The sequence below is a fragment of the Pseudoliparis swirei genome, chromosome 23 (assembly GCF_029220125.1).
Source record: "Pseudoliparis swirei isolate HS2019 ecotype Mariana Trench chromosome 23, NWPU_hadal_v1, whole genome shotgun sequence".
NCBI classification, from domain to species: domain Eukaryota; kingdom Metazoa; phylum Chordata; class Actinopteri; order Perciformes; family Liparidae; genus Pseudoliparis; species Pseudoliparis swirei.
The window spans coordinates 14338382-14365385 of record NC_079410.1 but is presented as its reverse complement, the minus strand read 5'-3'; the positions used below and the strand labels follow the sequence as shown (position 1 = coordinate 14365385).

Genomic DNA, 27004 nt, shown 5'->3' with positions numbered 1-27004 from the left:
AGTGTTTTTCTTATCTCCTGTTGCTTAAAGAGCAACATGAATGGCAAGTAATCAGAATCAATTTAAGAACACATGACAACCTTGGCTTCACTGTGAACAGCCTCGCAGCTTTCTAACCAGACACAGATGACACTTTACCAGAATAAAGCTACGGATGTTTTTTGTTTTGTTTTCATCCTTTTCATGACAAACATCAAGAGCAGGGCGGCAGGACGAGAGCAGCAATAGCAACTGTGAGAGCAGCGCGTGCTAATCATAGGACTCCCTCTGAAGAAATGTCTTCAGACAGTTCATTTGTCGTGGGACTCCGATGGTGACAGCGCGAATGGGAAGAATGACTAACAGGTGATAATGCACACAGCATGGAGAATACATATTGTCACACTAGCGGGAAAGAGATTTACAAAGACCTCCAAAGGCAATTAAGAGGCAAAGCAAGGCATGAATGGAGGTGCTGTGCTTCAGATCAGGGAGTGTTAGTTGCCGTGACTTTAGCTCCATCAGCACCTCGTCGGCTGGATAAAAAGCACGAGTGTGCTTCGAGACAGCGGTGTGGAAAGAGAGCAAACTAGTTCAGCTTCTGCACTGTATACATCTTAGTATTTTCTGTAGCGAACACTGCAAACTAAAAAAATGAATAAAAAAAGGAGACAGTTTTCCATCTTGCATGTATTCAATGCAGCACATGTGTGAGTAAGTAGAGAGCGACGGGAGGGGTGTGGGCCGCCTCCATCCCACAGCCTCGTCCCACGCCTGCTTTTAGAGAGGGGAGCCAGATGAGGAGAGTGAGAGCTGGAGCCCATTTATATTCATTACGGAAAGACAGTCTGCTCTCCCTCTGCCAGTCCAGCCGCCATCTCTCTCCATCTCTCTGTCACACACCTCAACCCGCCAGGGAGGAGAGTCTGACAAACCAGCAGACAGATAGATTCAACTTCCTCCTATAAACAAGAGCGAAGCGAGGAGATGGCGCCCGCATCTGGGTCCCTCGTCAGGACCTCGCCAGCTGCCCGGACCGCTACAGCCACGCTACAGTAACCACATCACAAGCTCACGTTGCACCGCGAGTCAACGCACGGCGCTGCTGCCCGTGGTGTGATATTAACTCCATCTGTATGTTTTATATGGTGAGAGCATATATTTATGCACATATGTTACTTCCATCTGCAAATCGGTGAACGTAAACATCTCACAATGCATATTTACTCTAATAAGGACACATTTGTGTTCATTTGTTTCTCCATCTGTGCTCATGACAATCTGAATAGCTGGTGGAGGCGCATGTTGTCTGCACAGCCACTCCAACCTGGAAGCATGTCTGGATTTTGGGGCAAACTGTCGTTATTTATTCTGTCTTTAGAATAATAAAAAACTAATTACGAGCACTTAATAGTTCTCTCTGAAGTTAATATGAGGAACTTCTAACTGGTTCTGAAACGGTCTCAACCGATGCCTCTTTGTGAGCTGCATAAGGAAACAGAGATTACTGACACATCCAGCTTCACCGCTGCTTTCCAGCTGCGTTGGGAAGCTCCAGCAGGAGGTGGAGAGCTCGTTGCCCAGGAGCAGCGTCTCCCCCTCCAGCTGGAAGCCAACCCAACACACGATGCGTGAGACCCTGGTCCTGCTGCTGGGCCCACTGGAATGAAGGGAGGCCCAGGAGAACCAGGAGGACTGAGCAGACCGTCAGTCCTTGCCTCAGTAAAATAAGAAGTTTGTGATGCTATCGACACTAAATTAAAGTTCCTCGTTTTACCTTCTACCGGGAAGCTTGTGAATTTCCTCTTGGGATCCATTCAGTTTTATCTTAACCAATAATTACACCTCATTATGTATTTCTTATCTACATGTTGTACTATTAATCTGAAGATGGTATCATTATTATGTATTTTTTATTTATTTTATTTTATTGAAAGTATTGGCATTAATTCGACATTTACAGATCTTTCAGAAAGTTGACATTACATGTGCAGATTGTTAAATGATGCTCTTTTTATTGATACATATTTATAGAAGAAAGTGTAAAACATACGATAAATAATTGAAAAAGAGAGACAAAACAATGTATAAACTAGGGGGTGATCTATTCTCTATTGTAAATTCATTAATTTATGAAAATAAAATCAGATCTATGAGGTGTTATGTATGTAATCCATTAATCCCAATATGTCAGAAACTGTTCCAATTCGTAGTTGACAGATGCCGTTATCGTCTCCATGTTATACATGTCCATTGTCACGTCCATCCATGTATGCAGAGTAGGACTTTCTTGTAATAGCCATGTCCTGGTGAGAGTCAGGAAATAACCCTTAATAACGTAAGTCCTGTAATAAATGTACCCATCTACTTTTCACCACTGGCAGCTGGTAATGGCGATGATAAGTTATCAATGGATTTATATGAAACAGTTACGCTTATCCCTAAAATCCCTCAGTGCGGCCATATGGCGGGGACTTCAGACGGCCAGACCTGCTGTGAAATGGGAAGTGAAGAATGACAGAACAGAGAGATGGGAAGCCGTCTGGAATTCATGACAGCGATTGCTGAAACTCTCAAAAATAAAAAAATAAAAGGATGGGGAGGGGTTTGGGGGGGTGGACACGCACGCACACAGGCACTCACACAAATAACATCTAAATTCTGTTTCACTTGAAATGAAAAAGACACAAATACAGGGGGACTTCTCACTCGCCTCTGTCCCTCAGGGGACACCACCCCCAGGTGGACAGGGGGTGGAGCTGTGTGATTCTGGCTGCTGCAGAAAAAGAAAGGAGCACAGCGGGTATCCTGGAGCGCTTAGAGGGGGGTCACCTTGTGCGACAACAGGCAGCGAGCCAAACAGTGAGGTACCGAGACAGGCTGCAGAGTTCAGAGGGACCGACTCCAAAGACTGCACTCGTGCAAAAAAAAAGCTGAGGCCAAGTGACAGAGTGTTGCAGCTTTGAGCGTGTGTGTGTAACATATTTCTGAACATGAATCCAACGCCCACGTGCTAGCTCACTTCACAGCTTCGAGCCAACCCTGTTCAAATAAAAAATGTAAAACACTAAAACGACCCTCTTTCCTCGAGCTCTGGTGGGAAATCTGACAGTGGGTTAATGAAGCCGGGTCGTTATAAGGTTAGATAACACGAAAAGTTACAAAGAAAGCTTTACAAGGAATGTGTGCAGACGCATCCAGAGGATCAGCAAGACTGATCAAGAGAAGTAGCTGACTCTCATTTCTAAAAAAATCATACACAGCTGGCAAATAAACACACACACACACGCCATATGATGGAAGTGATTCCAACACTCAGGAGTGTTGGCGCAGCAGACACCAGAGAGGGAGACCGGACGATATGAGAAGCTGCGGCAGGTGAGAGTGTGTGTGTGTGTGTGTGTGTGTGTGTGTGTGTGTGTGTGTGTGTGTGGCTGGATGCGGAGCATGTATGAAAACATGTCTGTCCCTCTCGCCCGAGGCTGAAAGCCCTGACACTCACTCAGAGGGTGGAAACGGGGATAAGAGAACGCCGAGAACAGGGGGCACACATGCGTGACAGGGCTGAGCGTGAACTCTGCGGCGGGCTGGGGAGACGCTGGAGTGTGTCGGATCCGGGGGCCGCAGGAGGTGTGATGGATTAAGAGGCGCTGCCAGAGACAGAGGCCCTCCCACTGTGGCTCAACCCCCAGTGGAACAACATCACCATCTCTCTCCATATCGCTGATGGTTTTCTCTCTCGCTCTCTTTTTTTTCACTTCCTTATTTCTTCCCTTGTTAAACCATCAACTAAACTCCCCCGTTTCCTCTGCGTCTCTTAATCTCCAGTCACTCCAGTCTGCACCACGCGTCTTTCGTTTCGCTTCACTCCCACTTTTTGATCACATTCCCCGCAAATTTATTTGCGCAGCTAAGATAACGAAAATGGGCTGATATTTAATAAAGCTTCACATCAAGAAAGTAAGCAAGCTTAGCCAAAATTAGTATTGTTAATACCCTAGCTGCACTACTGATAGACATACCACCACTTCGGGAGGTAAAATGCATTAACAGAATGCTGGTGTCATCTTTGGAGAAAAGCATTTCTAAGGCTGCCGGAAGTTCTCAAAACAGATGAAGACACGTATGAAAATAATCATATATTTAACACACAGGGGAAAACTATATTCTCTATACATGTTTACTTTTTCAAACATGTGTGCCAAACAGGGAGAAGTGGATGGTCAAACCCTGGTGACATGAGAAAAAAAACTCTCACACATCATCACTCATCCTTTGATACGATCAATGGCCTCTAAGGCTAGAAGATGTCCCAGCTCGAGGTTATTCAAGAGTTGAAAAAGACAACATCCTTTCTTCTCACTCTCCATCCCTTCTGATTCTGATCTTCCCCAAACCGCATAAGTCAATACGTGGTCTAGTGTACTAATTGCATACACAAATTCCTTTGCAGCAAAGACTTTCCGTCTCATCACATTTACCATGGAAACCAATCTCCATACTCTTCTTCTTATATTTTGCATACTCAGCTTGAAACTTTCTCTGGTTTTTTTTTATGCAAGAGAGATAAAGGCCTCATATGACGAATGCAATCCTCTAAAAACCTGGCACAGCTGCTGTACTTACTTGGCAGTGGTGTCATTCCACACACAACCTTTAGATGAGGCCGCTCGTCTACGGGGTATAAACATAATGTTATTCTGTGGAACTCCAGACTGAAGCTGTAAGTCCCACATGGAGAGCCTTTTCGTCTATACTCTTGAGATGTGTCCTTACACAACACTGTGATCAATTAGCCCTCTAAAAATAACACACACACACAGACAGACACACACACACACACACAGCAAAGTCGACCTGACCATCAAAATGTCAATGTTTTTTTTTGACAAGACATCTCTTCCTTTCTCTGAACTATGAATCTACCGAACAATAAGCATGCACCCGCTGAGAAAAAGCTTCTTTCACCTTCATCCACACGACGACTGGGTGTGCTCTGAAGCGTTAGCCCGCCCGTTTTATTTTCTGCTCCGCATGGAGGTTCATTCTCACGAAGCGAGCCGAGCTCGGAGCTAAAGGGAGGAGAGAACGGAGAGAGAGGGAGCTGTTTTGTTACCGCAATGATGCGATTTATAATTAAAATGCAAATAATGGAGCCAAGGAGTCTCCCTTCACCTTGTTTTCACTTTACTCCAACATTCTCAGGGGAGGCATCTCGGCCTGGGATCAATGTATCCAAGCCAGTAAATCAATATTCATATGAAGCGCTGAAATGAATTTCAGATTTAGACTTCAAGCATAAGCGACTGCTTAGCTGAGAGAGAACTTGAGATGCATGGACAGACACATCCCCCCTGTGGCTATGAACCATTTTTCTACTTTGCAATGATGATGCGTGAAGGATCTAGTCTTAAACTGAAGGCTAAAAGCAATTATTTCCGCGACGTGGAAACACATTCCTGTCTGACACAGCCGCCATTGGCCCGTCTCTGTTTTGACTTTTTTTGTGATTGTCCTTCAGTGTGACTTTGACATGTAACACATTTCCAGCTCAATTATCTGCATCCAGTGGATTTCAAACAGATTTAGCAAGGACCAGAGCGCTTGGTAATTAGCAGGAGACCTGGCTCATAAGGGGGCAAAAACAAAGCCTGTCTTTACCTCTATCTTTATCCCTCCGCTTGTCTAATCCCCTCTGATCCGTGTCTTATCACAGAGTGTGTTAGACATCATGTGTGCAATCAGTCAATGCCTTCATAGGCCAACAGGTTTCTGCTTTTATGAACCAAAGCAAAACGAGATATTTGATCCATAAAAACAGAAATTAAATGAACCTGGCTGCGGGTTGTGAATGACAAAACTTTTTTGAACATAAAACACATTTACTTAGCTTTGACCTTTCCTGAATATACTATAGGGAAAAAGTGTTCTTTACACGAAAATATAGTATATACTCACAACATTCTGTCTATAGAGTAGAATAAGTTTATAGTAATAAGTTAATTGTAATAAGTTTATAAAACATCAATAACTTCAATGCACTCTCCTTCCAACCTGATTTTCTTCTGATTTGCTAAAAACACCATGTATAGTTGAGATGACATTTCACACAGAAATACACCGTTGTGCAAAAATCAATATAATGTTCAGTCGTGACATGATTAGAATTTCCAATCTAAAGGTTAAGATCAGTTCAGGCGTTGGACGCCAACCTCGTCCTTCAGTTGTTTCCATTTTAAATTATGGTTTCAAATCATGTCAGCTTGCTTTAGCACAGAAATGTCACCTTCGGTAAAATTGCTTTCATTCCATTCCCCGATACATAGAAAGGCTTTTCCGGTGAGGCACAATTTAATCTTGCCTTAACGCTCCCCTTTCCCTCACCACAGTGCTTCGTCTAGAATTGCTCCCTATTTGCTACAGAGTGTAGTACACTTACATTGAGCCATTTCATTTGACAGCCTGAATTATATGTCGAACGTTTATGTACTATAAAGCCATTAAAAAAAAATATCCCTTGCTGGAGCACAAAATGTAGAAGTCAATGATTCGCTGCTGCTCCTAAAGATGGTGACACAAAATGAAACGTGATTAGCGCCTGAAATATCACAATAGAGTAAACTATTGAGCTTCTCATACGTAGAGAATAGTGGACGAGTAAATAAAGTAGAGGTTTCAGACACAGTGAGGCTTCACCTCCTTTTCTCTTCACCCTCTCCTCCCTTCTTTCCAGCAATTATAATGATGAACTGAGCCGGCAGCAGTACAAGTCACTGAATTTGTGAGTTGTCATCTCAAACAGAGTGGAGAGGAGAGACACAGGCGACAAAGACCAGTGGTGCGGGCAAACTTGGGTGTGGATATCCATTTAAATTCTTTGGTTTTTGGAGGAGAAAAGATAAAGAGAACAAGTCCTGAAAACTAATTGTGTAAATGCATCCGTAAATAGCGACGGCGTGATAGACAGCCCGGTGTAGTATTCTTTATTCAAGACACCATCAATACACCGAGTATCAATGAAAAGTCTACATCTTTCTAGATGCGTCCCTAGTGTTGGTCCTCCAATGAACATAAGGTACTCCAATTTAAAGTGGATCCACACACACAGGTTGAAGAAAAGCCCGTTAAGAGCAACTATTCACTTAACTTGTCATACTGTCATATCACTGTGCTGAAATATGGGGATCAAGGGCAATCTAATGCTTCATGCTTCGAGGGGGGGGGGGGGGGGGCATTTTTCCACACAGCAGCCCATCTTCCACCTGAGGGGACAATATTCCTGCTTCTTACCAGATGTCACATCTAATCTCTCTCTGTTATCGGAGACCATTCAGCAGTAACCACTGAAGCAGGGAGCTGCTGTCCAGGGTCATCAAAGCAGTGGTCCCGGGTCATCCTTTGTTGAGACGGTCCTACCAAGAAAAATGACAGCTTCACTTGCTTCAACAAATGCACCAACACAACATTATGTTAATGTCCGAGTGCCCGCTGCCTTTTAAAGTATTCCTCCGGAGGCTGGATGGGTCAAAAAGACTTGGAGACCACTTTCTATTATTTATTTCTAACTGACAGTTATGGTTGGTTTCTTTTAGTCCTGATTATTATCCTTACCTAACCATAACAGTGTTTATTGTCGCAATGATGGAGAAGGCACCTAACCCTAAAGAGGTAATAGCTTAACTAATGATGTGTCTCTTGTTGTTCCTAAACCTAATCAAGGCAACCATAGCAACAGATGTATCTTTATTATGTGTCTTTATTCAAGATATTTCGATGTGTGGTTTTAAAGTGGCCGTGGTGTCCATTAGAAATAAAAGAAATATACCATATACGAGAACCTCAAGAGTCGAGCAAATTCTAAACTGATGGTGGAAACGCTGCAAAATGTCAAATGTAATTAGATGAATTTCAGATTAACAACAGTGCAAAGTCTTAAAAAACTCAGAACAACAAGGCAGGATGTTATTCTCTTTTGCGGTCTACTGATGTGAGGCAGTAATTCATAAACAAATAAATGTACCAACTAATAATGTAATGCACTGCCACGGGTGTTTCATATTTAATTTCATTAGTGAATCTATCCCTCTCATTATTTATCACATCATTTTCCAAGTACGAGGGGGTTTTCGATTCGCATTCGTCTTTTCTCATTCACTCCAGAATTCACATATATTCACTCACACTGTAGAAACCCAGGAGAGCCTCACAGACCGCAGAGCAGGTTTGGAGACGGGGAGACAAGTGCACACGTTCTGTCTTACTGCGTTGCCGTTGCTCTTTTCAGTGAAAGGAAGGGAGAGGAAAGGTAGCTGCGCTAATAAGTTCAGTTCTATCCATCGGTTGCACTTGGTACGACAAGGGTTACTCCTTTGTGTGGCCCGATGTCACTCTGCCTCCCAATTACCACATATACACGCACACACACTCATTTATATTCAGAGAGAATATTAAATGCTCTCCATTAAATTCATAAAATACGGATCGTCTCTTAAGACTAACAGTGATCTCTTCACCTTTTATACATTGTTATCTGTACATTAAAGAGCACATGCATTATACAGTGAGGGTGTAAATGAGTCCTCTCAAACGGAAAAGTGTCAAACCACAGCCTGGATATTACAAAAAACAAAATGCCAGGAACATTAGGCAGAGGAAAATATTGCTGGTCAGTTTAACAATTCAAATTAAAAAAGAAGAAGAAAGAAGAAACATTTAAAAATAGAATTATATTCTCAGCCATATCGATTCAATTTCACCTCTATTTCAAATAATTAAAATACATTAACTTGTTGCTCCTCAAAGTTGTTTGCTAATTATGAATAATTGAATAATAGTACATCTCATTTTTATAGTATGTTAATGTGGTTTTAATGACACTACTGTTGTGGATTTGTGTTACTTCCTCTTTAGGAGGTGAAAAATGCAAAAAATCTCAACATTAAATTTGTACATCTAATTTCCAGGTGACATTTTCAATATTCACTCCCTTAAGGACTCGAGTTGAGATAGTGGTGGGCGTTGAGTGCTTGCAGCCGTACGTCTCTGTTTGGCTGCTGGCACCTAAATGCCAAACTCCATCCTCGCGGTACTGAAGTGGAAACGACTGCAGCCACAAGCTGATGCCAGACAACTGTTTCTGTGTGATATCATCCGTATTAATCAGCCAGCATTCGGACTGCGGACGGGGGCTCGGAGAGAAAGTCAGCACGGAGGACTCAAACCCAAACTCCCACAACACTATTAAGATAACGCCCTCCAAATAACTGCCGATGTTAGTAAAGGTGACAGAACCCTGGATGTCATCCTCTGAATCCTGATTCATGTTAAGGTTACAAGTGTTCCCCTCAATATTCTTTGCCATGGTGAGCCTTTAGAAGGGTCATCAGATGGTGCCTGGTGCCGGAGTCGGCTCTGAAAGACGGAAATGCCACGCAGATAAAGCTGCTAGACTACCTCAACCACACACACACACACACCTACACACACACACACACACACATACACACACAGTGACATTTCAGATCTCCGTTGTGAATCTGGGAGCCTGACCAACAGAATTGCTCACAGGCCAAAGCCACTCTTGCCACTATACCAAACTTCCAGCCCTAAAACTTGGGCTATTCTGCCATTTGAAATTACTCAAGTTAACTATTCAACACATTTCATCTTTTGTATAAATGGCAATGACAAATCAGATGCATCAGGCTTCCTTTGGTGGCGACCCCCTCTGAGATCATCACTCTGTAATGAAGTCATTTGAGTCAGGCAGGCACATACCGATCTCTGAACGGCCAATCAAACGCGCCAGAGAGACTCTCTCTGCTCTGGCAGATGCCAACACGATGGCAACAACAGGCAGTGATGGACGGAGGAAGATAAATAGAGAAAAGACAAAGTGTGTGTGGGGGGGGAGAAACACAACAGTAGGGACCCAGCCAGCGTTTATCTAATCATGAATGGATAAAGATAATAGGACAAAGTTCTAAAAGAAGAGTTGAGGGAAAACAGATCAAGGACAAATGAGAGGGTGAATGTGCTTTCTTTCTTCCACTGATGTATTTGTCCACAGAATAATATGACCATTGACAAAAAGAGTAAGAAAAAGAAGAAGCAGGAACATTCTGACAGACGGAGACAAAGAAAGTGAAGTAAACAAGGGAGACAGATGTCAAAACAAATCAGATTCCAGTCCCTGCAACTTGGGATAAGCAAGATGGACTTGTCTTGGAGAAGTCACTGGAGCAACTGAGTAAAAAGTCGTTTTCATTCAAAGAATTTCCAAAGGCCAATATTTCGATGTAGTGTTGACTGTTAAGCCGCCAACATCCATCTGATTATACCCATAAAGCTTTGCAGTTTAGAATACTTTCCTGTTCTCGATATTTACTCCAAGAGAGCCGCACTGTAGGACAATTTAAAGAATGTGAAGATGCACAGTTCTCTACATCCAGGTGTGGGCATTACGATATCTGCAGTTTCAGAGATGCTATTAACAGATAGGTGTGGCAGGGTAAGAGAAGAACGGGAGTGTGCAAAGGATAAGCATTAGGAGACATGGAAGATAAGAAAAAAAGTGGAAGAAATTCCTGCTGCGCAATAAACAAGCGTTGCGCTGTCCAGTGCCATGACATCTACATTGTGTTGGTCCTTTAGTATGTCCAACTGAATTAAAGCAACCATGTCGAGGGGTCACGCAATGATTTCTACAACATATCGTGACCAATATTACATTTACATCTGTTATATATGGCAATACATAGCTGGCATGTGTATAAAATAAATGTAATGTGGCCAATAGGAGGAGATTTCCCTGTTTCCAATGTGCTTCACTGTGTTCTCACATTAAGGCTTTATGGGATAAAGGTGCTGGAGCAAAAAGTAATAAAAGCAAAATGCTACATCATAACATTACAGTTAAATTATAATAAGTGGAGACTAAGGATATGATGGCTTGCAATTAAATAATAATAACTATGGGAATTATATCCAGTTATTTGTAAAGTTGTATATTATGCATCCCTTGGAGCTACAAATGTGTGAAGTTTTACTGATGAACCAACAGTTTGGCTCACGGCATTTAAACTTGATCTGCATAAAAGCAAACAATCAGACAAGGCACACTGAGCAAACTCATTTGCATCCAAGTAGGACATTGAATAAGCAGAGACGGCCCACATAGTGTCCTTGAGTGACCACGATTCACTGCACGACTGACAGCCAACAGAGGCAGTCTGCAGTGTCATGAGAGAGAAAAACTGTGACTAAACAAGAACAAAGAAGAAAGCAACCAAGTAAGCAAGAAAGACATGAAATGAAGATACAGTGGCAATAACATGATGAATACACACGTCACCTGCAGAGATGGAGCAGCTCATTCGACGAAATACATGAAGAAAGCATTGAAATTACTTTTTTTTTTTTTAAACACACACTCACACGCTTATTAGCAAGATTATTGGAGCTGTGTGAAAATTGCAACCGAGATTAGATAATTATAGATACAGTGTTCAAAATAATTCAAATTCCACTTCCAGTTATAAGTCCATTTTATTTGCATAATCACAGTGAGTCTCCAAGGGCTTCTCAACACCACTATAAAAAGACAATGAAAAGAAATGAAAATGATGCCTTCCAACCTCAGACCATCACTGGAAATTAGACAAAAACTCCCACAAAAACTTCCCTCCTGTCGCCTTAAGGTCATTTTGACCCGATTAAATATTTAACCCTCCTGTCGCCTTAGGGTCATTTTGACCCGATTCAATGTTTCACCCTCCTGTTACCTTTATATTTACTAACATATTTTACCCTTTGGGTTCAATTTGACACCAGCAATTAAAACCTCCAGAAAATTATTAGAATTAATATTGTTTTCCAAGTTTAAGTGTGAGGCACTTTATGTTTGTTTGTTGACTACCGAAAGAACACCGACATTAAACATTGAATGGGGTCAAATTAATCCTAAAGCGGGGGGAGGGTGTAATATTGATTCGGGTCAAATTGACCCTAAGGCAACACAAGGGTTAAGAAAATAAAAATGGAAGGCGCCTTTGACACGGCTCCTCATCAGTTACCATCACACAATGATTCTTTCCCGCACACGTCGGACGGGAGTGAATTTAGCTGTGAGCACTTATCAAGCACCTTTCTCGGGCTGCTTGCGGGTTGCCAAGAGACATAATGCCAACTGGAGGCTGGCAGTTTGTAAGGTCTGAGTGTTAAGACCTAAAATGTCAATATTGGTCGCAAGGGAAAGAATAATGAATGTGTAAAGATCTAAAAGGCTCGTCGCATATGACTGGCCAGCTGTCACATCTGTCGGTTCGTATGCATGCCGGTAACAAGCGGGCCGATACTAAAGCAGCAGCAGAGGAAATAATGGCTCCGGCGTTAAATGTCAGCTGACTGAGCTACGACTACCGGCTTGCACAAGGAGGCGCGCCGAGTGAGGAGAAGCCTGGCATTTAAAACGATACACAAGCTCCACTTCTCATTTTAGACTTATACTCCCGAGTGGGTTGTCTCAAAAAGATCTAGGCTATTCCCTGTGGTTCTGCTTCACACGTCCCCGGTGTGCGGTGCCACCGAAGGCGGCGTTGCAGAACAGAACACAGGAGCGCCGTATTGAAGTGTGTGGCCTCTGCAGGATGTCAAATGGAAAGGTTTATACCTTCAGGGCAACAAGGTGCCAATCCCTCAACAACTGGAGCACCCTTAGGGGCAACCGACATCTGGCCAGCTCCTTATGTTAGTGAGCAAGGCACCATGGAGGACTCGCTCCGCTCCACTGATGCCAACCTCCTGTCCATCCCACATCGGACCACGCAGCGGACGTGGGGTGGCAGAGCCTCTCCAGAGCCCCCCCTTCCCCCTCCCTCTGGAACTCTTTGCCCAAACTCATCCGGGACTGCACTGACCTTTACATTTTCAAATCACAAATCAAAACCGACTTCTTCAGAACTGCTTGTAATGTGTGATCGTGTATGTTATTATTGTTTTTATTGTATAGCTTTTAAGATGATTTTTTAAAATGTTGTTAAAGTATCTTTGATTAAAACGAAAAACGCTGTATGAATTAAATGCATTATTATTATTATTCCTGCTTGATTGTCCTCACAAGAAGTAAAACAGGGTTACTCGTTTGTTTCATGTTCTCACTTTTCTGGCCTTTGCAGACCTTACTCAGCTTTCTTTGGGTCCACATAAGGGGGACGAGTAGTTGCTTCGGTGCATTGGCTGCTTTTCTGGAGCCATATACAATTTCCAGTTCAGCAATAATCCATCAACAAGGGCCATGAGGTAGGCAAATTAGTCCAAACAAATCCAATTGCGTTGTGTGTATCTTTAGCTCAGCTTTGTGGACTTGCGGTCTCGGCTCTCTGTTTGAGCTTGGGCACTTCTCAATGTATTGAAAAAGCATTTCATTGCATCTTGAGTACAAGTTTGCCCTTGGTTCATTTTGTTTTTGTTTTGTTCGGCTTTTCAACCATGAGTAACTACCGGCTATTGGATGTCAACATCCGTCTGCTTATTGCCATAACGGCATGCCAGGGTCACTGCTTGGAGTGAAGGTCGAACTTCTGGTAAACTACCGTGCAGTTCATGAGAGATCCAGATGTGTGGATGTCTTTGTGTGGTTTAAAAGCCTCCACAGCCACCGGCCGAAATGAGAGAAACAAAGCTCAAAGGTTTTAATTTCTTCATAACTGACAAATGCACTCTGGTTCTGATGTGGCCTCGTTGAGAAAGTAGGTCAGACCCGCTTACAAATAATTCAATGTATCAGCCATTATCAAGTAACAACAAACAAGGAAGTTAATCATCCTGTTTTAGCTAAACTCCTGCAACTCTCAACATAAATCACCAATAGGCAAAACGGCTTAAGTTCCAAGGTTTTGGTTTTATTTATGTAGCACATTTAAAAACAACAATAGCTGATCAAAGTGTTGTACAGTTGTAAAACAACATTACAATATCTTTAAGAAGGCTAATCTTCAATTACTTCCATCATCAGCTCCGCAAATAAACTATATCTGTAATTCTTTACTACCACTTGTCCAATCAGGCCAGTGGAATGCTACATTTACTAGCCCGACGTGTCATTTTACTGGCCTTGAGCCTCGGTGTGACGATGTGGTTGTGTGTGGCGGGCAGCTTGGTGGTGGGTGACCGACGGGTCAGGCGTGCAGATCCAGCTCCTCTGACTGAGGGGGGGGGGGGGGCGGGGTTGGCCCCCAGACACGATTTTAGGGGTTTAAGGTGAGTGGGGCCCACTGACACCACCACCTCCAACCCCCCTCTATATCCTCTTTGCTAATTACTTCATATCCACATGGAGACACTTGTCATTGTGTTCACAGCAAATTGGCTGAAACTGCAGGGTCATCAAGGATTGACTGCCTTTCACTCGTTTGTAGACACACACACACACACACACGCACACCTAGTCTGGCACAAAAACACACACAATAGTTTTCTTTTCCAATACTGAAACGAGTTTTCAGAGAGAACAGAAAGGAAGTCACAGCCAGGAAATGCAATATCACAGTCACTGGCTCACAAACATCTGCAAAACCATATTCACGTCCCTCTGCATAATGCTCTGCGCTGTATGATGATGTGTGTGTATGATGCTATGGAAAGGAGGTGATTAAAATATGCCAGCATTTCTCAACCAATCCCCCACACACACAGATGTAATGCTATGGATACATGCAGCAATGCTGATGTTAGAAGAGACTGCCAAGTGCAATGACAGTTTCACATTGAATGAAGGCATGTGGGAACGTGGAGACTATATTTCAACTCTTTCTTGAAATGTCTCCTCTCTACCGTTTAAACCAAAAAGAAAGATTCACTCTGTTAAACGTTTGTACAAACCTGTACGCAGCAGTAGGCCAGCATGTCACATCTATAATTTACTATCACTTCATGTGTTCTCCTCTCACACACACACACACACAAACACACACACACAACGGTGTGTCTTATGGCCTCCAACTGAACAGTGTGCACTTCAGTCTTTTCATCTAGCATTTGCTCCGGCTTTCTTGCTGTTCTTGATAGTTTTATTTCCTAATTAACATGGAACAAACAAGCCTACATAATTTTCCCTGTAGGATATATTTTATTGTTCATTAGTTGGAATGCTTCAGCAGTCCAACTCTTGTTCTTGTCATCTTTATTTAAACTTCTCTTTTTTATTCTATTTCTTCCGTACCTTTTTTGTCCCTCTTCTTCTCCTTCATATATTCAGCTATTTGAACCATTCAAATATTAAAAAATTCAGCTTCTTCGGGAATAGAGGGGAAATACTTTTCATGTTTCACATGTTTCAAATTTTCGTATATTTAAATACTTTTATGTTATTTTTAATTCATCAGTTCCTATGGAGAAAATATTCAACTTTAAAAAGCTTACAGTATCTTCATATTTTCAGCAAATTCAGCTATTTAATGTTTACTATGTTCAGATAGCCTTCAGCTATTACGGTATATTTTCAAATATTTTTTATCTTTTCAAATTTTCAAATTATTAATTTTTTTATGGAATAAATAATGAATGGGATCCAATGGGGGAAATCTTCAAATCCGCTTCAACTTGTTCAAATTTAAAAGCTTACAATATCGGCATACATTCAGCTAAATAAACAATTCTACCTTTAAAATGTTGAGGGAAGTGTTGTCTATAACTTTATAATTCAACTTCTTTTCATATCTCGTATAGTTATTTAATTGTTACCATTTTAGTTTTATGTGTTTTTCCGCTCCTCCTGGAGTTTTCAATGGGTGTGTGTGTGGGACCTTAGAGCTGTGACGTCGTCGCTAGAGTGTAGTGCTGCTTCAGAATCTTGCGAAAAAAAGATTTGTATATCGTCACTATGGCCACAATTCTTACTCTTTAGACATTATTTGTTGATAAAGTAGTAGGGAATCTTGTGCTTGTCGTAGACATGTAACTGTGGAATCCAACAGTTTCCCAGATTTTTCTAGAGAAGCCTTAACGAGGGGAGAAGTCCGGCTTTCTCCTCAGTCATCTCCATTGAAAACCTGACGACATTTTAACTTTTTTTAAGGAAACAGGAACATTTTCTGAACTGCGATTAAACTCTCATTTCTAAACCTAAAAAATATTTAAGGACATGTAAACGTTCACACAAGCGTTGAGCATCTCCTAATGTAGACGTCTTTAGGATCAGAGTTATGGAAGGGGAGAGACAGACAGGAGGGGGAGAGACAGACAGGAGGGGGAGAGACAGACAGACAGGAAGGGAGAGACAGACAGGAGGGGAGAGACAGACAGGAGGGGAGAGACAGACAGGAGGGGAGAGACAGACAGGAAGGGGAGAGACAGACAGGAAGGGAGAGACAGACAGGAGGGGAGAGACAGACAGGAGGGAGAGACAGACAGGAGGGGAGAGACAGACAGGAGGGAGAGACAGACAGGAGGGGAGAGACAGACAGGAAGGGAGAGACAGACAGGGAGGGAGAGACAGACAGGAGGGGAGAGACAGACAGGAGGGAGAGACAGACAGGAAGGGAGAGACAGACAGGAGGGGAGAGACAGACAGGAAGGGAGAGACAGACAGGGAGGGAGAGACAGACAGGAGGGGAGAGACAGACAGGAAGGGGAGAGACAGACAGGGAGGGAGATACAGACAGGAGGGGAGAGACAGACAGGAGGGGAGAGACAGATAGGAGGGAGAGACAGACAGGAGGGAGAGACAGACAGGAGGGAGAGACAGACAGGAGGGAGAGACAGACAGGAGGGAGAGACAGACAGGAGGGAGAGACAGACAGGAAGGGAGAGACAGACAGGAGGGAGAGACAGACAGGAGGGAGAGACAGACAGGAGGGAGAGACAGACAGGAGGAGAGACAGACAGGAGGGGGAGAGACAGACAGGAGGGAGATACAGACAGGAAGGGGAGAGACAGACAGGAGGGGAGAGACAGACAGGAGGGAGAGACAGACAGGAGGGGGAGAGACAGACAGGAGGGGGAGAGACAGACAGGAAGGGAGAGACAGACAGGAGGGAGAGACAGACAGGAAGGGGAGAGACAGACAGGGAGGGGAGAGACAGACAGGAGGGAGAGACAGACAGGAGGGAGAGACAGACAGGAGGGAGAGACAGACAGGAGGGAGAGACAGACAGGAGGGAGAGACAGACAGGAGGGAGAGACAGACAGGAGGGAGAGACAGACAGGAGGGAGAGACAGACAGGAGGAGAGACAGACAGGAGGGAGAGACAGACAGGAGGGAGAGACAGACAGGAGGGAGAGACAGACAGGAGGGAGAGACAGACAGGAGGGAGAGACAGACAGGAGGGAGAGACAGACAGGAAGGAGAGACAGACAGGAGGGAGAGACAGACAGGAGGGAGAGACAGACAGGAGGGAGAGACAGACAGGAGGGAGAGACAGACAGGAAGGGAGAGACAGACAGGAGGAGAGACAGACAGGAGGAGAGACAGACAGGAAGGAGAGACAGACAGGAGGAGAGACAGACAGGAGGAGAGACAGACAGGAGGGGAGAGACAGACAGGAGGAGAGACAGACAGGAGGGAGAGACAGACAGGAGGAGAGACAGACAGGAGGGAGACAGACAGGAGGAGAGACAGACAGGAGGAGAGACAGACAGGAGGAGAGACAGACAGGAGGAGAGACAGACAGGAGGGAGAGACAGACAGGAGGAGAGACAGACAGGAGGAGAGACAGACAGGAGGAGAGACAGACAGGAGGAGAGACAGACAGGAGGAGAGACAGACAGGAGGGAGAGACAGACAGGAAGGAGAGACAGACAGGAGGAGAGACAGACAGGAGGGAGAGACAGACGGGAGGAGACAGACAGGAGGAGAGACAGACAGGAGGAGAGACAGACAGGAGGGAGAGACAGACAGGAGGAGAGACAGAGACAGACAGGAGGGAGAGACAGACAGGAGGGAGAGACAGACAGGAGGAGAGACAGACAGGAGGAGAGACAGACAGGAGGGAGAGACAGACAGGAGGGAGAGACAGACAGGAGGGAGAGACAGACAGGAGGAGAGACAGACAGGAGGGAGAGACAGACAGGAGGGAGAGACAGACAGGAGGGGAGAGACAGACAGGAAGGGGAGAGACAGACAGGAGGGAGAGACAGACAGGAGGGGGAGAGACAGACAGGAGGGAGAGACAGACAGGAAAGGGAGAGACAGACAGGAAGGGAGAGACAGACAGGAAGGGAGAGACAGACAGGAGGGAGAGACAGACAGGAGGGGAGAGACAGACAGGAAAGGGAGAGACAGACAGGAGGGGAGAGACAGACAGGAAGGGAGAGACAGACAGGAGGGGAGAGACAGACAGGAAAGGGAGAGACAGACAGGAGGGGGAGAGACAGACAGGAGGGAGAGACAGACAGGAGGGGGAGAGACAGACAGGAAGGGAGATACAGACAGGAGGGGAGAGACAGACAGGAAGGGAGAGACAGACTGGAGGGGAGAGACAGACAGGAGGGGAGAGAGACAGACAGGAAAGGGAGAGACAGACAGGAAGGGAGAGACAGACATGAGGGGAGAGACAGACAGGAAGGGAGAGACAGACATGAGGGGAGAGACAGACAGGAAGGGAGAGACAGACAGGAAGGGAGAGACAGACAGGAGGGGAGAGACACAGGAAGGGAGGAATTGGGCTACTTTTGAAGTGTTGCCGCGGGTTGCTTTTTTTGTCTGCTGGTTCTAGACCTATTTTGCATGCAAATTACATGAATATCTTTAAATAAAAAGCCATATTTTAAATGAAATAATTTATTTATCCCCAAATCCTACCATAAACTTATTTTAATGCTGGCAAACTAAACATTTGGTGTTACTTTGTAGATATTACAATACATTTGGCAATGATAGCAATGCTGTTGGACTTTAAAAGCAGTGTATATGGTTTGGCACGGGCGTATTTTGAGTTCTGATATTGGGCTGGTTTTTGGGCTGGTTTTGATTGGCCATTGGGCTGGTTGTGTCACACAGACCTGGCAACCCTGCATGTAACTGACCCGCATAGAGTAAGGAGTGGCGGGTCAATGCGGAGCACCACGTAATGAGCTTGTATCACATTTCAAGAAGAAGTTATCCCAGGTCGTTCGTGCTTATAAAAAGGATTTTGTGTTTTATTTATTTGTTTTTGCGAGTTTCCACTGAGAACTTCCCAAACATGGGGGTTTGGTGTCAGTGAGTAGCCATCTGTCAGTCTTTTTAATAGTCATAATTAATTCATGGCACTTTCAGAGGCATAATGGTCGTAATTGTCATATAATTATATAGGAAAAATGGCAATTCATCCGCTTCAAGTTCCGGGAGTTCCCTGTTATATAAGAGTCGTGATATAACATGTTATGGCAGTTATATATGACAGTCAAAAACTGCTTCATGTAATAAGAAGGAAAAAAATCTATTATAGATCAAGTAAAATTCCCATTTCCATTACTTTAGTATGCTACATGTTATGGCACACAGGCGGCATTTTGAGAACAGGAGAGATCTTACACAAACTGGTCATTTGGTCACATATACTGACAGAGATATGAAGATACTGTAAGCTTTTTACAGTTGAAGATTTTCTCCATAGGATCTGATGAATTAAAAATAACATCAAAGTATTTAAATGTACAAACATTTGAAACATTTGAAATTGAAAGGTCATTCCAATCTAATCCTGAAGAAGCTGAATTTTTTTATATTAGAATTGTTTAAATAGCTGAATATATGAAGGAGATGGAAAGGGACAAAAAAGGTACGGAAGAAATAGAATAATAATATAAAGAAGTTTAATAAAGAAGACAAGAACAAGAGTTGGACTGCTGAAGCATTCCAACTAATGAATGCAGTTTTAATTATTACAAAACAACCAATGACCAGAGGCTCAGACTAAATTAATTAATTATTTGATCTTTTATTATTTCTTTGATTTAATTTGGAGGGCTGTAGCCTGGAATTATGTAGATAATGTGTAGATAACGCATAGATAATATTGTATAGATAATAATGTGTAGATAATGTTAAGATAATATATCGATAATATGTATATATTATGTAAATAATATGAAGATAAAGTGTATATAATGTGTAAATGATGTGTAGATAATAATGTGTAGATAATGTTAAGATAATATATAGATAATATGTATATTATGTAGATAATGTGTATATAATGTGTAGATAATGTGTAGATAATAATGTGTAGATAATGTTAAGATAATATAAAGATAATATGTATATTATGTAAATAATATGTAGATAATGTGCATATAATGTGTAGATAATGTGTATATAATGTGTAGATAATAGTGTGTAGATAGTGTGTAGACAATAGTGTGTAGATAGTGTGTAGACAATAGTGTGTAGATAGTGAGGGAGGGAGGGAGAGAGAGACTAAATTAAAAAAAACTAAATACTAAAAAACTAAATAGGCGGAGGTGGCAGGTGAAGGCGGCGGTGGCAGGTGGAGGCGGCAGGTGGAGGCGGCAGGTGGAGGCGGCGGTGGCAGGTGGAGGCGGCGGTGGCAGGTGGAGGCGGCGGTGGCAGGTGGAGGCGGCGGTGGCAGGTGGAGGTGGCAGGTGGAGGCGGCAGGTGGAGGCGGCGGTGGCAGGTGGAGGCGGTGGCAGGTGGAGGCGGAGGTGGCAGGTGGAGGCGGCGGTGGCAGGTGGAGGCGGCGGTGGCAGGTGGAGGCGGCAGGTGGAGGCGGCGGTGGCAGGTGGGCGGCGGTGGCAGGTGGAGGCGGCGGTGGCAGGTGGAGGCGGCAGGTGGAGGCGGCGGTGGCAGGTGAAGGCGGAGGTGGCAGGTGGAGGCGGCGGTGGCAGGTGGAGGCGGAGGTGGCAGGTGGAGGCGGCGGTGGCAGGTGAAGGCGGAGGTGGCAGGTGGAGGCGGCGGTGGCAGGTGGAGGCGGCGGTGGCAGGTGGAGGCGGAGGTGGCAGGTGGAGGCGGAGGTGGCAGGTGGAGGCGGAGGTGGCAGGTGAAGGCGGAGGTGGCAGGTGGAGGCGGCAGGTGGGCGGAGGTGGAGGCAGGTGGTGGAAGGTGGAGGCGGTGGTGGCAGGTGGAGGCGGCAGGTGGAGGCGGCGGTGGCAGGTGAAGGCGGAGGTGGCAGGTGAAGGCGGAGGTGGCAGGTGGAGGCGGCGGTGGCAGGTGGAGGCGGCGGTGGCAGGTGAAGGCGGAGGTGGCAGGTGGAGGCGGCAGGTGGAGGCGGCGGTGGCAGGTGAAAGCGGAGGTGGAAGGTGGAGGCGGTGGAGGCGGTGGTGGCAGGTGAAAGCGGAGGTGGCAGGTGGAGGCGGCGGCGGCAGGTGAAAGCGGAGGTGGCAGGTGGAGGTGGAGGGAGTTGGGAAGCAGGATCTGGAATGACATGATAGTGACAGGATGAAAACAACAAATACAAAAAGGAAGGCGTGGAGCTAAACTGTTACAATATGTGATGGAACACAACTCATCAGCCTCAGGGGGTGAAATGGACCTGCTGACCTGCTGACCTGCTGACCCCGGCGTGACGCGTCCCTCGACGTCATCACTCGGCGTCTGAGATGACAAAACACAACGCAGCCATCAATGGCGTGACAAAGTGGAAGAGCCAGAGCACATGTTGGAGAGTCTCCACATGTTCCATGTCTGATGTCCAACGGGCCTGGTTTCATTCAATTCAATTCACTTTATTTGTAGAGCCCAATTTCACAAATTACAAATGTGTCTCGGAGTGCTTTACAATCTGCACACATAGACATCCCTGACCTTTGACCTCACATCGGATCAGGAACAACTCCCAAACCACCCTTCAGGGGGGAAAAGGTCAGAACCCTTGAGGAGAGAACAGAGGAGGATCCCTCTCCAGGATGGACAGAACAATAGATGTCATGTGACCAGAAGGAATCATGAGAGTTAAACACATTCAATGGATGTGACAGAGTGGATGAAGAGTTGGTAGTCGGCATATTCCACGATGGAGACCTCCACGATCCATCAGGCAGATGGCGGTAGAGAGGAGGAGTGGGCGGAGTCTCAACAGGGCAGTGGCGTAGTCGGTAGCAGGAATTCCACGACCCAGACCTCGATGATCCATCATATTGTATCTACTTTTAAAAGCCCTCTACACACACACACACACACACACACACACACACACACACGCTCTCTCCAAATATACGTGGCGAGAAGGTCACCTGCTCTCGCCACCTGCTCTTCTTGCTCTATATCCTCCAGTTCCCTTTGGGACAGGGCGTTGACAATTTCCACGCAGATGCAGTCCGACCAGACATTAACGACCGTGTTGAGGCAGTCTCTGAAAGAGGGAAACCGTCGTGTGCTATGAAAGCAGAGAATACATCTGCGTGACGCTGTTGATGACGATTCGAGGAAAGCAGTGGAACTTACAGGATCCATTCCACGGCGAACAAGATGGAGGCGTTCCCCGTGGGTAAGCCCGCCACCTCCAGAACGAAGAGGGTGGTCACGGCTCCCGTCGCCGGGATCCCTGCTGCGCTGAGGCTGGAGATGCCCGCCAACACGCTGCAGACGAAACACACCGGCTGCTCACTGAGCGACTCGAGTCGGTTGATGAAGACACAGTCATGCAGAACGGTTCTTCTCGTGTCCTAAACATGCCGTGTTACGTCTTCCTGACCAACGCAACGACGGATGGTTTTTTAACATCGTTTTCACTCGAGGACCGAAGAGAGAGATTTAACCGCGACTCACCTGATTTCAATGACCCTGCTCAAGCCCAGTTCGATGCCGCTGAGCTGGGCGAGGAAGACGACGGCGACCACCTCGTAAAGGGCCGACCCGTCCATGTTGACGGTGGTCGCGATGGGCAGCGTGAAGCGGGCGATTCGCCGGTCCACGTCGTTTCTCTCCACGCAGCATCGCAGAGTGACGGGCACCGTGGCCGAGCTTTGAGACACAGCGCACGCTTTCTCGTCACGCACGAGGCACACGAGAGCAATCGCACACGTGAAATCCCTTTGGTGTTAGTTGCTTGACAATATTTGTTTTTAAAGTATCTGGCGGACACCTAAAAAGATCTTGTGTAATGTGAGAGGGAAGCAGGCCGCCTTTGGAAACATCTGGGGCCCCTTCAGAGACATTCTGCCATCTCTGGACTTGGCTGATCGTGGTGGTGTGAGCCTTCCTGGACCGCGTCAAGTTAAGCCCGCTGCAGGTTCTTTCTTTTGGTTTTGTTTTGGGGGGTCCACAATGATGTGTATGTTGTGAATACTGTGTTGGTTTATGTGGATATAAATGTGTACGGATGGGTGCATGTAGATATGTTAATGAAAGGAAACTGAGAGCCATACAAGGGGAGGGGTGGGCTGGGGAAAAGTTTGTGTAATATTTTTGTTTTGTCTTGTTTTACCATCATCCTTGTGTGGTGTTTCTATAAGGCTATACATTTGTGTATTTTCTTTTTGTAAAATAATACTTTCAGTATAACAAACTGTAAATGCTGGCTATTTCACTACAAATATCCTGTAAAAAAATGTTTGTTAATAAAAATAAATCTTTTTTAAAAAAGAGAGTATCTGGCGGATGAACATACAGACACAGACGAGAAGCACAGCCTCAAATATCCTCGTACCTGGAGGAGATCATCAGAGCAGTCAATAAGGCAGGGAAAATGCCCTTGATGCAATGCCACAGGTTCTGTCTCACCAGTAGGCAGTACAAGGCCGGGAGAGCGACGCACCCGTGGATGAGGAGTCTGAAACACAGTTCAAGACACAATGATGACAGGAAATTAGCAGAAGGCTTCAGGCCCATTTGGTGTGTTTTAGTCTGACGGTGAAAACAATGGCGTGCGTGTGCTTGACAAACCAAAAGAACAAGCACGTTGTTCGTATGTTGGTGCACGTGAGGAAAGGAGAGCGTACCCGACAATAACCACCAACACAAACTCTCTGAGTTTATGCATGGTTTCCAGGTCATACACCGCAAAGATATTACTGGCAATCATGGATATCAATCCAAATGGCCAGAACCTGGAGAAAACACACAAAAAGAAAAGCAGAGGGAACCTCAATAACTTGGGACAGTAGTCTGATAATGCAATATTACTCCAAAAGAAAAGGAAAAGGGGGAAAAACAAATATGATTGGGAATAAATATTGTACGAAATGCAACAATTATCTGAAACACTAACTGGTTATTTGTATTTGATTTTTATTTTATACTTTCTGTTCTAATAGAAAACCCTGCCAGAAGAAAAGATCCTGTTTTTAAAAGTCAAAGAGGAGCATAAACACTACGCTGCGGGATCTTTACTCAAGTTCTGTAAATAGGTGGAATATTCCAGCGTGGTATGGAATAAGCCGTTTCACTTCACCACATGATCAATTTGACCACTTCTTTGCACAGCGCTTGGACGATCGTCATGTGGTCCACGATGACCTGGCCACTTTCCCCATGCTCTTCAGGGTCACTCCAGTCAAAAGGGCAGACACGATCAGGCCCAGCGTGTTGGTGCCGTCCACATAGTGACCCTCCAGTTGCACAACAGAGTCATTCTGAAACAAGACGGGGGGGTCAACATTCAGAGGGGTCTGAGGGCAACGACCACGACACTTCCAAAACAGACTCTTGATAGCGAGGAGGAAAAGATGTACCGTCTTCAGGCTAGAGTTAGAGTTCAACGAGTGATTTGCGAACCGCAGCCTCGTAGTCTTGTACTGAGAAAAGGAAGGAGAGTGTGTTCACGTAAATATGGCGTCGTCTCCCTCATATGGAAAAAGAGACGACATGGTCATAGAAATTAAAAAGATACCGTTTTGAAGGAAGCCCGCATCACGTTACTTGGGAGCACGTTCCTTTTAAGAATAAAGAAGAGTGAAACAGATTAGGCAGCTTACAAATGTTGACAAATCGCACACTGAATGCAGCTTGAACTCCGATGTCATGGCACTTCCTTCTCACCTCACGAGATCAATCAAGGAGTCCATGAAGGCGAACTCTACCTCCACCTGCTGATCGTCTTCGTCCTCGGTGTAAGCCGCCCCAGGCTTGATCACCAGGACCAGCATCAACCCTGCAAGCACGTGTTAGAGGTGAGCGTCAGAAGCGGCACGCGTGCTGCCGCTGGTCGACATGGTTCGTGACTTCATGAAACGATAGTTTAAATAGTCATTTTTAAAATTAGGTCACGACTTCATTGGTCTAACGAGGTCTCGATTTGAAGGGATTTCTAAACACACAACCACCGTAGTGAACAAGTTCTTTCTTTTTAGGTGTTAGACCTGGGCCATGGCTGTTTGCAGGGTTGGAGTGGGGCCACTTTTCAGCCCGGGAATTTCAGGCTCAAGACCAGCCCACTTTTTTTATGGTAGTGGAAATTGGATAATGCAATGCAAATACTTGCGCGCGCCGGCATCGAGCCGAGAAGAGTTGTTGACGGGGGGTGCAAGTGACTATTTTTTTGCTCCGTCGATGCGCAGACCGCGTCGGAGCTCTGCAGCGACGCGATCAACCTATCGAAGTGTCAACAAATAAAATTCTCGACCGGCCCAGAAGTGAAGCGGCCCACCGGGAACTCTCCCGATTCTCCCGATTACCCACCCCGGGCCTGGCTGTTTGTAACCAAAACTAAAGTGTTGCTCTTCAAGGATAATTCATAAAACATACATCATAAAAAAACACAAAATGTGAAAATGACTGCGAAGGTTGATGACATATAAACACTTAAATAAAACAGGAAAGGGTCTTCAAGCAATAAAAAGTTGCTTCACGTTACATAAGTTCATTAGCTGTGTGATCGTAGGCAGAAATGTGCACCAAAAAACCGAAAAGTAGAACCAAAACCGTAATAGAGTAACATTTCTCTTACCTATCAGCACAGCGACAACTGTGGTGAGGACAAAGATGAAGGCCGCACGCAGAGCGATCTTCATGGGCGCTCTCAGGTTTATTATTCCTACATTGAAAAAAATAAAATAAAAGATAATAAAATAATCATATACAAGGGTGCCTGTGATGTCAATGAAAAGCATTGCCAGAAAGCAGGGTTGAAATGGTACCCTCCTTCTGTATTCCCTATGTAGAAGATGGATACTAGATACGGGAGGGAGAAGTGAACCTCGGGTTTACCTAAAATGACACTCGTCACCATAAGAGGCAGAGAGACAGTCTGAAGCGACCCCATCAGCAGCTCTCCTGGCAGGCGGAGGTAGTATTGGCTCTCGTCTGAGTACGGGCGGAACGTCTTCATGCAGAAGCCTAACGCGGTCCCTGTGTGAAAAAAACAAAAACAACACAATATAATTACAATAAGCAAATGGTTTGAAATGCGTGAGACAAGGAATGGGAAAAGAAGGAAGGGGGCGGTAACACAATGCTATACAGTTTTTTTCTCCATTGTTGACACAAAAACATGGAACAAAGGACACAATTTTGAAGCACTTTCATCAACAAGACTCAAGACTATTTTCACTTAAACATACATTATAAATCACCCAGGACAGACATCTTCAGAGCTGCTATTAAAGCTAAGTTACATCCCGCTGCACAATGATCATCGGAGCAATAAGTAAGCCTGAGCTTCAGATCAGCTGTAGCCTGGCTGCCTCCATGAAGAACACAATGTGGACGCAAAGACCAGCGTTTCCTGTGTTTAACACAATAATAGTTAGTTTGTATTTTTAATACATGTTGATGGTGCTCAAGGGAATAATACTTTTTAAAAGTTGAATGTTTTTAATGAAATTATAAATGGTATCAGAGCTTTGTTGAGTGCTCTATTCTGATTGGTCAAATCTTGTAGTCCAGCGTTGCTATGACCAAGAGACTGTTGCTACGGACCAAGTGCAGGCTAGCTTAGCTTAGCCCGCGAGCATATAAAATAACTACCAAATAAATAAAATAATTTGCCTCAAACTATCTATTTATATATTTATTTGGGAAGTGGCCGTCTAATAAATTGGAGACCGTACAATAATTAACGTGGATTGCATACAAACCTGAGGCTAGTTAACAATACTGGTTATACAAAAATAATTGGTTGCTAGGCGCCGCACACTTTACTCAGCACTT

At 44.8% G+C, this 27004-nt stretch overlaps 1 protein-coding gene across 1 annotated transcript; it reads right to left on the bottom strand.

Moving 5' to 3' along the window:
- Positions 1–1501: 1501 nt before the first annotated feature.
- Positions 1502–26440, bottom strand: LOC130188576 (excitatory amino acid transporter 3-like). Its single transcript, XM_056406969.1, has 14 exons — positions 26428–26440; positions 26063–26203; positions 25803–25889; positions 24896–25007; positions 24747–24789; positions 24589–24651; positions 24374–24489; positions 23857–23964; positions 23565–23687; positions 22685–22879; positions 22361–22495; positions 22163–22268; positions 21458–21511; positions 1502–1639 (listed from the first exon to the last, which is right to left on the bottom strand). The coding sequence occupies exons 1-14, from the start codon at positions 26438–26440 to the stop codon at positions 1502–1504; spliced, it is 1434 nt and encodes a 477-aa protein (XP_056262944.1).
- Positions 26441–27004: the final 564 nt, after the last annotated feature.

Bases quoted from the DNA above. Each gene is read 5' to 3' on its own strand.
- LOC130188576 (XM_056406969.1), bottom strand. The intron at 24,490-24,588 runs GTACATCTTTTC...GTCTTGTTTCAG, and splicing joins CTAACTCTAGCCTGAAGACG to AATGACTCTGTTGTGCAACT. The intron at 23,965-24,373 runs GTCATCGTGGAC...TGTTTTCTCCAG, and splicing joins AGCATGGGGAAAGTGGCCAG to GTTCTGGCCATTTGGATTGA.